Source organism: Petromyzon marinus, chromosome 16, assembly GCF_048934315.1.
Source record: "Petromyzon marinus isolate PM22_M1 ecotype Great Lakes invasive population chromosome 16, UKy_Petmar_22M1.pri1.0, whole genome shotgun sequence".
NCBI lineage: Eukaryota > Metazoa > Chordata > Hyperoartia > Petromyzontiformes > Petromyzontidae > Petromyzon > Petromyzon marinus.
In genome coordinates this window covers 16242700-16254229 of record NC_133682.1, presented here as the reverse complement: position 1 = coordinate 16254229, position 11530 = coordinate 16242700, and the positions used below count along the sequence as shown (strand labels likewise).

Here is an 11530-nt window from a genome sequence, read left to right as displayed (position 1 = left end):
GACATCCGGCCAGCGTGGAAGAGTTGGCTAAAATACATTGAGAGGGACTGTAAAAGGGTGTATCTCTAGAGGGGCCCCCTCTTATGGAAGCCCCCTTCTTCCAGCAGTGGCTTGAGCAAGCAATTGCAAGGCTGCACCTGTAGCTTTTTTTGACCCCATGATGCATGATGCTTGGGTGAATACCATGCACAAACAAGTGTTACAGGATTCATACTCTTTGTTTTTTTTTCAGTAAAGTCACGTAGGTAAAACTATAAAATAAAACAACTAAATTAAATCACGACGTTTCGGGCGCAACACAAGCGTCCTTCTTCAGGTGGGACAACCACAGCCAGAAACAATTGCTGAAGTGGGCAAAAAAGGGCTGTTGTAACAAGAGGCTATATAGGTAAGGGAGTGGGGGGGAGCAAGGGGGGGAGAGATAGAGAGGGGGGGTGTGGGGTAGGGGAAGTGGGGTGCTGCTAGAGGGATTAAAGGGGCGAGCACGGCAAAATGCCAGGGGGGGGGGGGGGGGGAGTGAGCGGGGCTGGGAGTGGGAGGCTGAAGAAGCTGGAGATGCGGAAATGAAGGCAACAATAAAGAAGTTAAGGTTTTACCTGGTTAATAACATCCTTCTAGATTGGAGTGTTACAGGCTGCTCCGGGGCTACATTGTGGGCAATAGAGGACAATGCAGTGACATAAATTGTTTTACTCTACTTAATGCTCCCATGTCTGTGCTCCCCCACCTTTGCCAACGCGTACTGACCACCACGGTTAAGTACGGTAAAACCACCCCACGACCCGCATGACATGGGGCGGCCCTCATCCACCAGTGGATTGACTTAACGAGCTGTGCATGTTCAACTCAAATATCTGAGTTTGTGAAGTGTCTTATATTAAGATTCTGTGTTGTTTTGGCTGGACATGATAATCGCTCATGTCCCTTCTCCACCCGTAGGGCATTGATTCTGGCATCCCCTGAGGTCCGATTCCACATGGACAGCGAAACCCACGACCCGATCGACCTGCAGACCAAGGAACTCAAGTGAGTCTCGTCAACAAGACACCTCCCATGACTGCAATCCGACTATTGTGCAGATCTCTCTATCAGAATCAAAATATATATTTCTACTGGAAGAATCCGATGAGCTATAAAGCTCTTTTTTCACAGATGTCCAGTTGGGGCAGGTCACAACGTTACAACAACAAACAATACAAGCACACATTAGGATTGCAAAGTATTGGAAAGGTAAACAAATAACTTAAACAAATATACAAATAAAACTAAACTATTTTTATCTTACCAAGTAAAACCCTGACCACAAATGATAGCTGAGCAAAGTGGCTTATCACGTGGGAAATTTATTATCAGCAAAATAATCTAAGATAAAGATTCTTGACCCTTGTGGTTGATGTGTTGTGGTGGCGGAAACTGGTGCGTGTACACAGGGAGACCAACTCGATGGTGGAGGTGTTCATGTTGCTCGCCAACATCTCCGTGGCGGAGCACATCGTAGGCGAATTCCCCGAGTGTGCGCTGCTCCGACGCCACCCGGCGCCTCCGCCTTCCAACTACGACATCTTGGTTAAGGCGGCGAAATCAAAGGTAGAGTTAGAACCCCTTTTAACGACCACCCTTGTTAACTAATCGCTTAACAACGGGCCTCCATAGAGCTCAATGTGTAGGCTTAACCGACCATTTCTCTGTTAACGACGGGCTGTTGTAGGTAAAGTAAATATGAATTAATGCCACGTAGAAGGAAAACAATAAAATAATAAAAACATAAAACAATAAAATTCTCACGACGTTTCGACTGCAACACAAGCAATCATCATCAGGTGTGAAAACCACAACAAGAAAATTTGAAAAAAGTGGCAGTTATTTTTAACGTTAGCACCACGGAGAGAGATTTGACAGTTTGTTCAGATGGACGAGTCCATCTATGTTCGGAAAAGAGGAGGGGGGAGACAAAAAATAATGGATGCGTTCTGACAGCCACCTTAAGCATGATCAATCAATTAAGACCCGAAATGGTTTATCAAATCTCTCTCCGTGGTGCTAACGTTAAAATAACCTCCGCTTTTTTCAAATTTTCTTGTGGTTTTCACACCTGATGATGATTGCTTGTGTTGCTGTCGAAACGTCGTGAGAATTTTATTGTTTTATATTTTTATTATTTTATTGTTTCCCTTCTACGTGAATTTACTGAAAGAACCAAGAATATGAATCCCTGCAGTCACGAAAGCTTTAAATCAAAATGAATTGATGCATTTATTAACAGTGTTTATTTTAATATGATGTGTTTATAATGTTAGTATCTTTATGTATTAATATCCATTGTTTAAATATTATAAAGTACGTTTTTTGGGTGAACAAGGGAAACTTTCGATGCTATCGGAACGAATTAAGCTTTTAACACGTATTTCCTATACTTGCTTAATGACCAAATCCTTTAATGCTCGGGTTCGTGGAACCAATTACCGTCTTTAAGAGGGGTTCTACTGTCTCTAGATTGCCGTTAACCTTCCTTCAATATCATCCTCCTAGCAAGGAATTCAGAGGTCGCCGGGTGGCTCAAATTTTTGTTTGAGGTCTTTTGGTTTAACCGGGTGAGAACTCAAGAGACCATAATAGTCTCATTTGCAAGGGTCACCTGGGTCACCCTATGACCCAGAGATTACAGCTGGGACCCTGGCTTCAAAATCCAGCAGCCGCATTGAACATACTGTGTTATCAAGTGTAGGGAGTTGAAGGACTCGGCTCGTTTCCCAGCTACTCCACAGAAATAAGCAACAAAAAACCATCACGATAAATGTAGTACTGTATTTAATTTTAGATAAATTCCAGCACTGAAATGTTGAAATATCAGGTCGACTTATTGTGATGAACATTATGCTCAAAATGGGTGGGAATGTGCTACCCCCTACTGTGAAGCAGAGGTGTCTTGAAACCATGTCAGTATTGGCCTGAGTGAGCAATTGCAGGGCTGCACCTTTTACCTTTATCTTGAGATGTAGCCGTATAGTTTCCACTCGCCCTTAGAGGCAGAACAACTCAAAAGGTGTGACGAACCACAGACAACGCTGGAAGGCAGCCAGGCACTGTGCCAGATGTAGATTAATCCACTTGCTGTACTGCCTTCTCCTGGCAAGCCAGGTTATGGAAACCTGAATGCCTACAGGAAGTGTGCTGAATAACGTTTTCTTTCCAATACACCACAACCCTTGCTGCTTCCCCAGCACTGAACTACAAGCCACGTGCGGGATAGTCACCTCACAAACGCCGGTGTGCCCGATTTTTTTGCGCAGAACATCGAGATCCAGGTGGACTCGGCTAAGGCGTTGGCCGAGTCCCTGGACCGGGCGGCGGTGCCGGGAGCGCCACCATACCTCAACACTCTGCTGCGCATCCTGGCCACGCGCTGCATGATGCAGGCCATCTACTTCTGCTCCGGCATGGAACCCGACACCCACCACTACGGGCTCGCCATCGCCATCTACACCCACTTCACGTCGCCCATTCGACGGTGACGTGCTCTGGCGTCAGGCACATGCGTGAAATCGACCTTCGCGATTATAGAGGGGACTATGTTGTTGTCTTGGTGTGGTCTGGGACTGTGCTGCCTTTCCCAAGTTTAGGAATTGATTTATTAATTGATGTACTTATGCAATGTTAACATGTCATTATGGTACACCTCCGATTAGCACGATTGGCTACGTACGGTGCAAATGAAGTTCAACATACAACTTGTATATCTTTTTTCTATTATTTACTTTTAGTGATTTGTTTACCTTTTCTATTCTTAGCACTCCTATCATTTACCTACTGGACGTCTGTCAAAAAGAGCTTTTATCGCGAATCGAATTTCTCCAGGATAAAGATTCAGATTTTGACTTATTTTTCTAAAAGGTCGTATAAACGGGAAGTTTGGCCAATTCCTTAAATGGTTGTTTGGCTTGTGTTGGAGAAAAACTAGAGGATCCGGAGAACACCAACGCCTACAAGGAGGGTGAGTGTTCCACGTGCAGAATCAAGAATCCATTGCCGTGTTGCAGCGGCGGCCAAAAGTGAATTGCAATTCTGCCATGGATCGCTAACGATTTTGTTGTGGATCTTAAATAAGAACACAGATATGAGCAGGCAGCAATTTGCGTTACATCTGATGACAAATAAAAAATCCTCAACAAAGAATTAAATTCATACATTAACAAAGATAATTTCCACCAGCAGATGGTGGTAGAACGTGGTTTGTCCAGAGTACAGTATTCTATCACAGCGTTAAATCCATCTGAGTCATTGTTTGCGTAGCTTTCTGGTGGATCGTGAAACCCGCTGAGATCCACCAGAATGAATCGCGGTGCTTTGTGGACTAATACCGCTGCTCCGTTGGCATCTCGTGGCCATACCGCAGCCTGTATCTACTGTAAATTTAATCTTCATATTAAATAGAGGCTACAACAAATGTGAATATTATTGTTGTTGTCTCCCTGTACCGTTACAGATACTCAGATGTGATTGTGCACCGGCTGCTGGCCGTGTGCGTGGGCGCCGACCCCACGTACCCGCGCTCACCGACAAGCAGAAGCAGCAGCAGCTCTGCAACAACCTCAACTACCGCCACAAGATGGCGCAGTACGCCCAACGCTCGTCTGTAGCTTTCCACACGCAGGTGGGAGGCGGAAGTGTGGGCCACGTGGAGCTTGCACGGCGTGTGCTTAGGCACCTGATAATGCGTCCATTCGTCTCTTGAAAACCATTTTTAAGGTCACGAAAGCAGGCATCGTATTGTGCGTGTAGTAAGAATCAATTGTTTTCTATTCGCACGCTTACGTGTGGTGGTGCCGTGGCTGTACTGGTTGGCTACACTTGACATTGCTTTTCAGCATTCTTCTGTGTTTGCTGAAAAACCTGGTCACTTGGCACATTTGCCCATGATATGACAACTTTATTTGATTGGCTCTGTCAGGTGATGGAGGATTATAGTCAATACAATTGACATTGTACCTTCACGATTGAACTCAAAATAATCCCCATGACATGATGCCAATAGCACAACTGGAATAAATTAGCGGGCGGATGCAGAAAATTACCTTAAATTTTGTTAATTAATTATGGGCTTGGTAAGTGATGCGCGTGTGTCTGCTCTTGGCCACGTCGCGGTGATTAACGACTGTTGTTGTTGTGGTCTCAGTTGTTCTTCAAGAGCAAGGGAGTGGTGAGCGAAGAGGGCTTTGTGCTGTTTGTGCGCAAGAATGCCGTGGTGGTGCTCATTCCCAAGTACGGCTTGGAGGGGACGGTTTTCTTTGACTCCAAAGATCTCAAGCTCAACGTTACCTTCGACGAGGAGGTAGGGCATGTGTTCACTTAGCCGGGAGGCATTGGCATTTCCCGAACGGCTGAATTCTGCATTTAAACCCAGGACTGGCTTAATGCACTGGGACCCAAGCCCCCTGACCATCTCTCTACGATTAGGTTTCTATCAGACACACAGACACTTGGTTTAAGGTGGAAGAAAGCAGTGAGATACGAAGCTCCGTTTTTTTTGCCAATTGGCAGTGTGGACTATTACAGAGGAAGTTACACCGGTGGGTACATTAGAGCCGGATGGCTCACAGGGCTATACCAAAATAAACTGATGTAAATGCGTTTCAAATATAAAACGGTCACAATTAAATATGCTTTGGAAATAACTGCCATGATGGAGCCCGTATTGTCACGGAGAGGACATCACATTAAAAATACGGTAAAATCCCTCAGATCCGGAAGAATTATAGAGACAATCTAATGCTTTCTGTAAACAATGAGAAACTCGAAGGGCAGAAAAGTACTTGTAGAATAAAAACAAATGAGGGAAATAGTAGTTGATGCAAAAAGTGATCTCTAGATGGCAAAAAGCACATTTGTGACCAGTGGATCCGGTCCTTTCCAGCATGCCTCGCATGCCGCATTACATTGTCACTCTGCGTGGATAATGCACACAGCCTAATTTGGACCAGAAGCTCAAAAGGGTCAACATTTGCAGCCATATTTTAGGTATGTTCTTAACTGCAATTGTACACTCCATATAACCTAAGGGGGGTTGCATCTACTCCTTAATGATGGCCAAATAAGGCTTTAAAATTCCTTGGCTGGCCCGCACATCACGATCCCTCAGTTGGTTTGGTCATTGCAGCCATCGGCTTCTCATGCCTGGTTTTCAGCTCGCGGTGAGGTGGCCCAAGCGGTATTGCATTCGCTGTGTGTTGTGGAGGTTTGCGTTTCAAACTCGGTGGCCACTCCGATTAATACTGTGGTGTGTATTAAGCGTAAAATATTTACAGGCTATCCGCTTTAACAGTGGACGTTAAAAGATCCTGTAACGTTATTCGTGTGCCAGCATCATGGTCCAAGGGTGGCAAATTACATGCAAATTACTTATTTGGGGAGCACATATCAATCGTTCGCCTCCTTTTACAAAGACGTAGCAGTGACCTTGAATGCAAACGTTTTGAGAATCAGTGAGGCTTTTCTGAGTGACCCATGTAATAGTATGAATAATAACGTTGGGTTTACGTCAATCCGTGCTTGTGTGCAGGGCACTTGGCAGAGAGCAGTCAGCGGTAGTGTAGCGGTTAGCGCTCTGCGCTACGATCCTGGCGACTTGGATTCGATTCCTTCGCACGGTCAACACCAGTGATGATTATCTGAACCGGTCCTGGGCCTCCCCCAGGTTGACTCGGAACTCAATTGAATGCCTGGTGTGGTGTGTAAACATCGCCACTGGGGAGACAAAGGCGGCCGGGCATGGCGCTGGCAACCCACCCCCTTGTGTGCCATGCCGGCCTTCATCTGTGCTCCTCGCCAACAGCACTTGCCCCAACAGTCTGTTAAGGCTACATTGGAGATATGTCTTTGTGTTTTGTGTAGGGCCCCACACTGTGCGTGGAGGGCATCGCGCTGAACATGTTCGACCGCGTGTGCGTGCGCGTGTCGCTGGATTCGTCCAACCTGCAGCACCAGCGGATCCGCATGCACCTCGTCCGCCCGGAGGTACTCACCGTGCGGCGCGACGCGCAACCTCGGAATACCACCGATTTGTATTGTGACCATGCTGCTGTTGCTGCTTGCTGCGCCAGGAGTAGTGCACAAAAAACAAACGCTCGCCGCATCGGAACGTCAGCGGGCCGAAAATTAATGACACAAGCCACAGCATAGCGCTTGTTGCCATGCAACCCAAACTGTGGGACCGTATAGTAAACCCATAGAGACACAGAGATACATAGGAGATACAGAGAGACCCATTATGATTCCTAGAGATTCATAGAGACTCATACAGATACATAGCAGTCCATTAAAACAAGCTACTGTACGATTGTGGCCATGCAACCCAAACTATGGACCACATTTTACACCACTGTAGTCTGCGCTCCTTCAATGGAGGGGGTGGCAAGATGACACAAACTCTCTCCTGAGGCTCTCCCGTGGCTATCAGACCCATCCATTGGCATTTAGCCCCTGAACGTAATACCCTTATAACACAGGAATAAAATATAAACTCCGGTCTTGGATGGAAAAAATATATGTATAGCTAGCATTTTGAGCTGCAATCTGTTGTCCTATACCTCCTGTAACTGGCAAATTGGATATAACGCGATGATGATTGTATGAAGGAATGCATTTTTTGTATAACGCGGATCCGAACTGGATATAACTCGGTTGAATGAATGGAACTACGTCGTGCAAGTAGGAATACGCGGTTGTAACGGCTGCCTCGGCGTAGCATCACACAAGGCGGGATGCTGCTGGATGCTTCTAGATGCTACCCACGTTCCTTAGTCTTTGTTCAGCCTGTGTTACGCATCTCACGCGTTATTGCGGACTGCGCTTTACCCCATATAATATATTATTTAGTATAACACGATTTTTCCAAAACGCGGTGTTCTTGAGGTACGCAACTACCGTTTTATAGAACAGACTGTATATCCAAAGACTATGGGACACTATCTCTACCTATATCAGTTGTGACTGTCCGTGTGTTTAAATCCAGCTTGAAAACGTCGTTATTAATTGGCTTTTCCTGGATTCTGATTGGTTATTACTGTGAGGGGAATCATTATTATTAGCTTTTATTGCATTTTGCATGCTCTGTAAATTGTCAGTATCACTGTCATTATTGTTATTATCGGCTTTTACTTTATTTCTATTGGCTTGTATCTATACTTGAGTAGTTTTTTAATGTCCAGTGCTTTTTTGAGATATTTCGATATGCAAGGTGTTGTATAAAATAGATTTGTATTATGGCCCTAGTTCATTGCACAAGAAGGGCCATTATCTGAAACGTGACCTATTTAAATGGTCGTTAGGGGCAGTTGTTGATGAATGCGAGTTCTCAAGATACCAAGCTAAGTCAGGGTGTGGGAGCCTTGATAGATATCAGATTTCTTAACAAAACTCCATGAGTCTGTTCTGCATGGGTTTCCTCCGGGTTCTCTGGTTTCCTCCCATATCTAAAAATAAGCATGCGTTGAAACTGGTATTAAGGTAGTTTACGTATCGCCATGGGCGGCAGGGTGGCACATTGGTAAACCCTTGCATCTTGCAGCAAGAAAACTGGGTTTGATTCCCAACTAGAGTGTGTTACTGTGTGGAGTTGTCATCTTCTCTCCCCTTGTTCCTCAAAAGTCTTCAGACTTGGCGAAGTTTTTCAGTGTTATTAAGTGTAATAATAACATATCACTTGTGTTGGAAACACTCGCATATGTGTGTGTGAGAGCATTGATGTAGTGGTTAGCACGCTGCGCTATGAACCCGGCAACACAATTCCCACTCACCGCCAACACCAATGAGGATTATCTGAACTGCTGTTTTGCCTACCCAAGGTCAACTCTTTTTTAAATGAGTACCTGGTGCAGTGTGTAAACATCAGCACTGGGGAGAGGTGTTGGCCACTTACCCCCTCGTGGGCCATGCCGCCTAACAGCAGCACAGTCTGTTAAAGGCTTATTTGGGTGACTATCTTCGTTGTACGTTTGTGCCATTTGTGTGTCCGCTGTCACAGATTCCAAGCTACAACCCTGCGGAGTCCACCCCATGGGGCTCGCCTTCTCCCCGGCCTAAGAAACCCAGACAGCACTAGTGTATCGTGGATGCGGTGTCAACAAGATGTCGGAGGAGGTGCATGAGTGGGCACACACTCTGGGTTTTACATCTGCAGAGTTAATTAAGTGTACATTGTGCTCACAAGCAGAGGTGAAGAATTGAAAAAAGCAGTGGCAGTTATGAGAAATGCTACCCTGAAGTAACAGACGGTTGGCACTCTGAACTTGCAATCCAGAGGTCACCGGTTCTTCGTTCTCCTGTCGCAGCGGTTCAAATGGTAGCGCAATTTTTTTTTTAATTTATAATTTTTACCTTGCCAACCAGTACAATCAGCCAATTAAGGTGTATACGCGTCAAGATGTATGAAAGGTTTAGGATATCTTATGCCCCACTTCTTTGCCAGCCAAGACACTGACCCCCTTGTGATGAAGGTGATTTCACAAAAATATTGGTTATTGAATCGGTGGTGTTTATTGACTAACGCAGCAGTGTCCAACCCACAAAGCACTGTGATCCATTCTGGTATATCTCAACATGTTCCGTGATCTACCAGCAATATATGACCAACAGTTACCCGGATGGATTTAACCGACTAATATAACACTGTAGACATGCCAAGTGCTAGTGCGATCTATTGGTTTAAAATATATATTATTAATCCATTAATTCTTAGTTGGGGATTTTGTTTTGCCATCTGCTATAACAAGAATTGCTTTATATTAGAGGTGTTTATTCCTATTTGTCCCGAGATCCACAATCAAAATCTTTTGCGATCATCCACCCATGGATCGCGATTCACATATCGGCTACCACTGATCTAACAGTTGAAAACCAGTTTAACATGTAGGCTTTCGCGACCAATATCCATAACACAGGTTTTTTTGGGTTAGATCGCGTAATAAATATTTAAATGTGTCGGTAAACCCACCACCAACCAACACAGCCAATTCGAAAGGTTTGTCACATTAACAGAACGTGCCAATTCGTTACTAGTAACATCACACCGGTGTCTTGGAGAGCAAAGCCACAACATTTACAATCTGAGTACAATGTTTCACCAGTAATTACAACCAGCTTCATCAGGCGACAGCCAGATTCGTGGAGAATCCTCGTTCCTTAATGCGCATGCATAATGTGTGTTGATTAACATATAAATAACCCAATCGGCAATGGATACCCATAGTCATATGCATTCATTGATTCCCCTCCCAATTCGCGAAAGAAATGCTCTCAAGTGATGGCTGTCGCCTGATGAAGCTAGTTAGTGCTGGCGAAATGTTGTACTTAGATTGTAAATGGTGTGGCTTTGCTCTCCAACACACTGGTGGACTGTACTAGTAACGAATTGACATGTTCTGTTTACGTGACAAACCTTACTTATTGGCTGTCGGGTGGTGGTGGGTTTAACAACACATTTATATATTTAAACGATCTAACCCATAAAACGTGTATTATAGTTGAAAACCTACAATTGTGCGAGGTTTGGCCTGTCGGAGTGGACCATTAGGGTGGCCACTCGGAGGGCAAAGCTCTGGGGAATCCGAGCAAAAGCTTCGAAGTATGATTGTGCACGGTGACACCCGCAGGGGTCTCGTGATGGATGGCAAATGGAAGATTTTTTATCGCGAGAGGATTCCCTGCAAGGGATGTTAGGTTACTTATTCTTGTGAGGATGCCATTTACTGTATGAATGGGCAGCGGTCAGCTGCATAAAACAGAGTATAAAATTCCCCGAGCTGTTGCTGTTTAAATCGTCGGTTTAACGGAGAATTTCACCTCAGCTTTTTTTACACAGCTGCCCCACCCCCCATCGGACTCCTTGTGTGCAATCACACAAGGAATGTTTTTGGAAAAAATGTCGGTGTCAGAAAATTTTAAGGTTTAATCGTTTACAAATGCGCATTTAGTTACAGCTTCTCTTGTCCTTTAGACGTGCAAAGATAATTTCTGACAAAATATTGACACGTTTTCAAATTGTTTCGTAAATGGTTATAACTTTGCTCACGTATATACAGTACTTGGGCAATAATTCTAAGCTCCTGGAGTAGTGGTAAAGATTTAAGCGAGTTGATGTCTTTGCGACTTTGTGTAAATGTGTTTAACATTTTTTAGCTGAATCGTATATTTACAAGCATGTACACATGAGTTATACGCGTTTATATACAAAATTAAACCGATTTATTTTCCATGCATCCTTTGTTATTTTGGTTACTTTAAGTTACGTTTTCCACTGCTGAATGAACATCTCGCAACGTGATGTTGGATGTCAGGTTTACTTTGACCATACTTCACCATGCTGGTCACTGCTGGATGATAATAATGTCCACTTGCAATGCACCACCGCGCAGTATTCACTCGCCTTCGAATCGAGTCCTGCACCGCCGTTTCACATGCAAATTTGATTCTCAATCCCTGGGCCAACTTGCTCCTGATTAGCATGCGATTTGCCACATTTCGATCTCGGAGGTGA

At 44.7% G+C, this 11530-nt stretch overlaps 2 protein-coding genes across 2 annotated transcripts; both read left to right on the top strand.

Annotated features, from left to right (window-relative positions):
• The first annotated feature begins 1436 nt into the window (after window positions 1-1436).
• On the top strand, window positions 1437-4828 carry LOC142924715 (exosome complex exonuclease RRP44-like). Its single transcript, XM_076067366.1, has 3 exons — window positions 1437-1587; window positions 3291-3508; window positions 4484-4828. Exons 1-3 carry the CDS (start codon window positions 1444-1446, stop codon window positions 4635-4637), a joined length of 516 nt encoding a protein of 171 aa, XP_075923481.1. The 5' UTR covers window positions 1437-1443; the 3' UTR covers window positions 4638-4828.
• Window positions 4829-5109: 281 nt separating this feature from the next.
• LOC142924693 (exosome complex exonuclease RRP44-like) lies at window positions 5110-11250 on the top strand. Its single transcript, XM_076067348.1, has 4 exons — window positions 5110-5115; window positions 5174-5329; window positions 6889-7011; window positions 9020-11250. The coding sequence occupies exons 1-4, from the start codon at window positions 5110-5112 to the stop codon at window positions 9095-9097; spliced, it is 363 nt and encodes a 120-aa protein (XP_075923463.1). The 3' UTR covers window positions 9098-11250.
• Window positions 11251-11530: the final 280 nt, after the last annotated feature.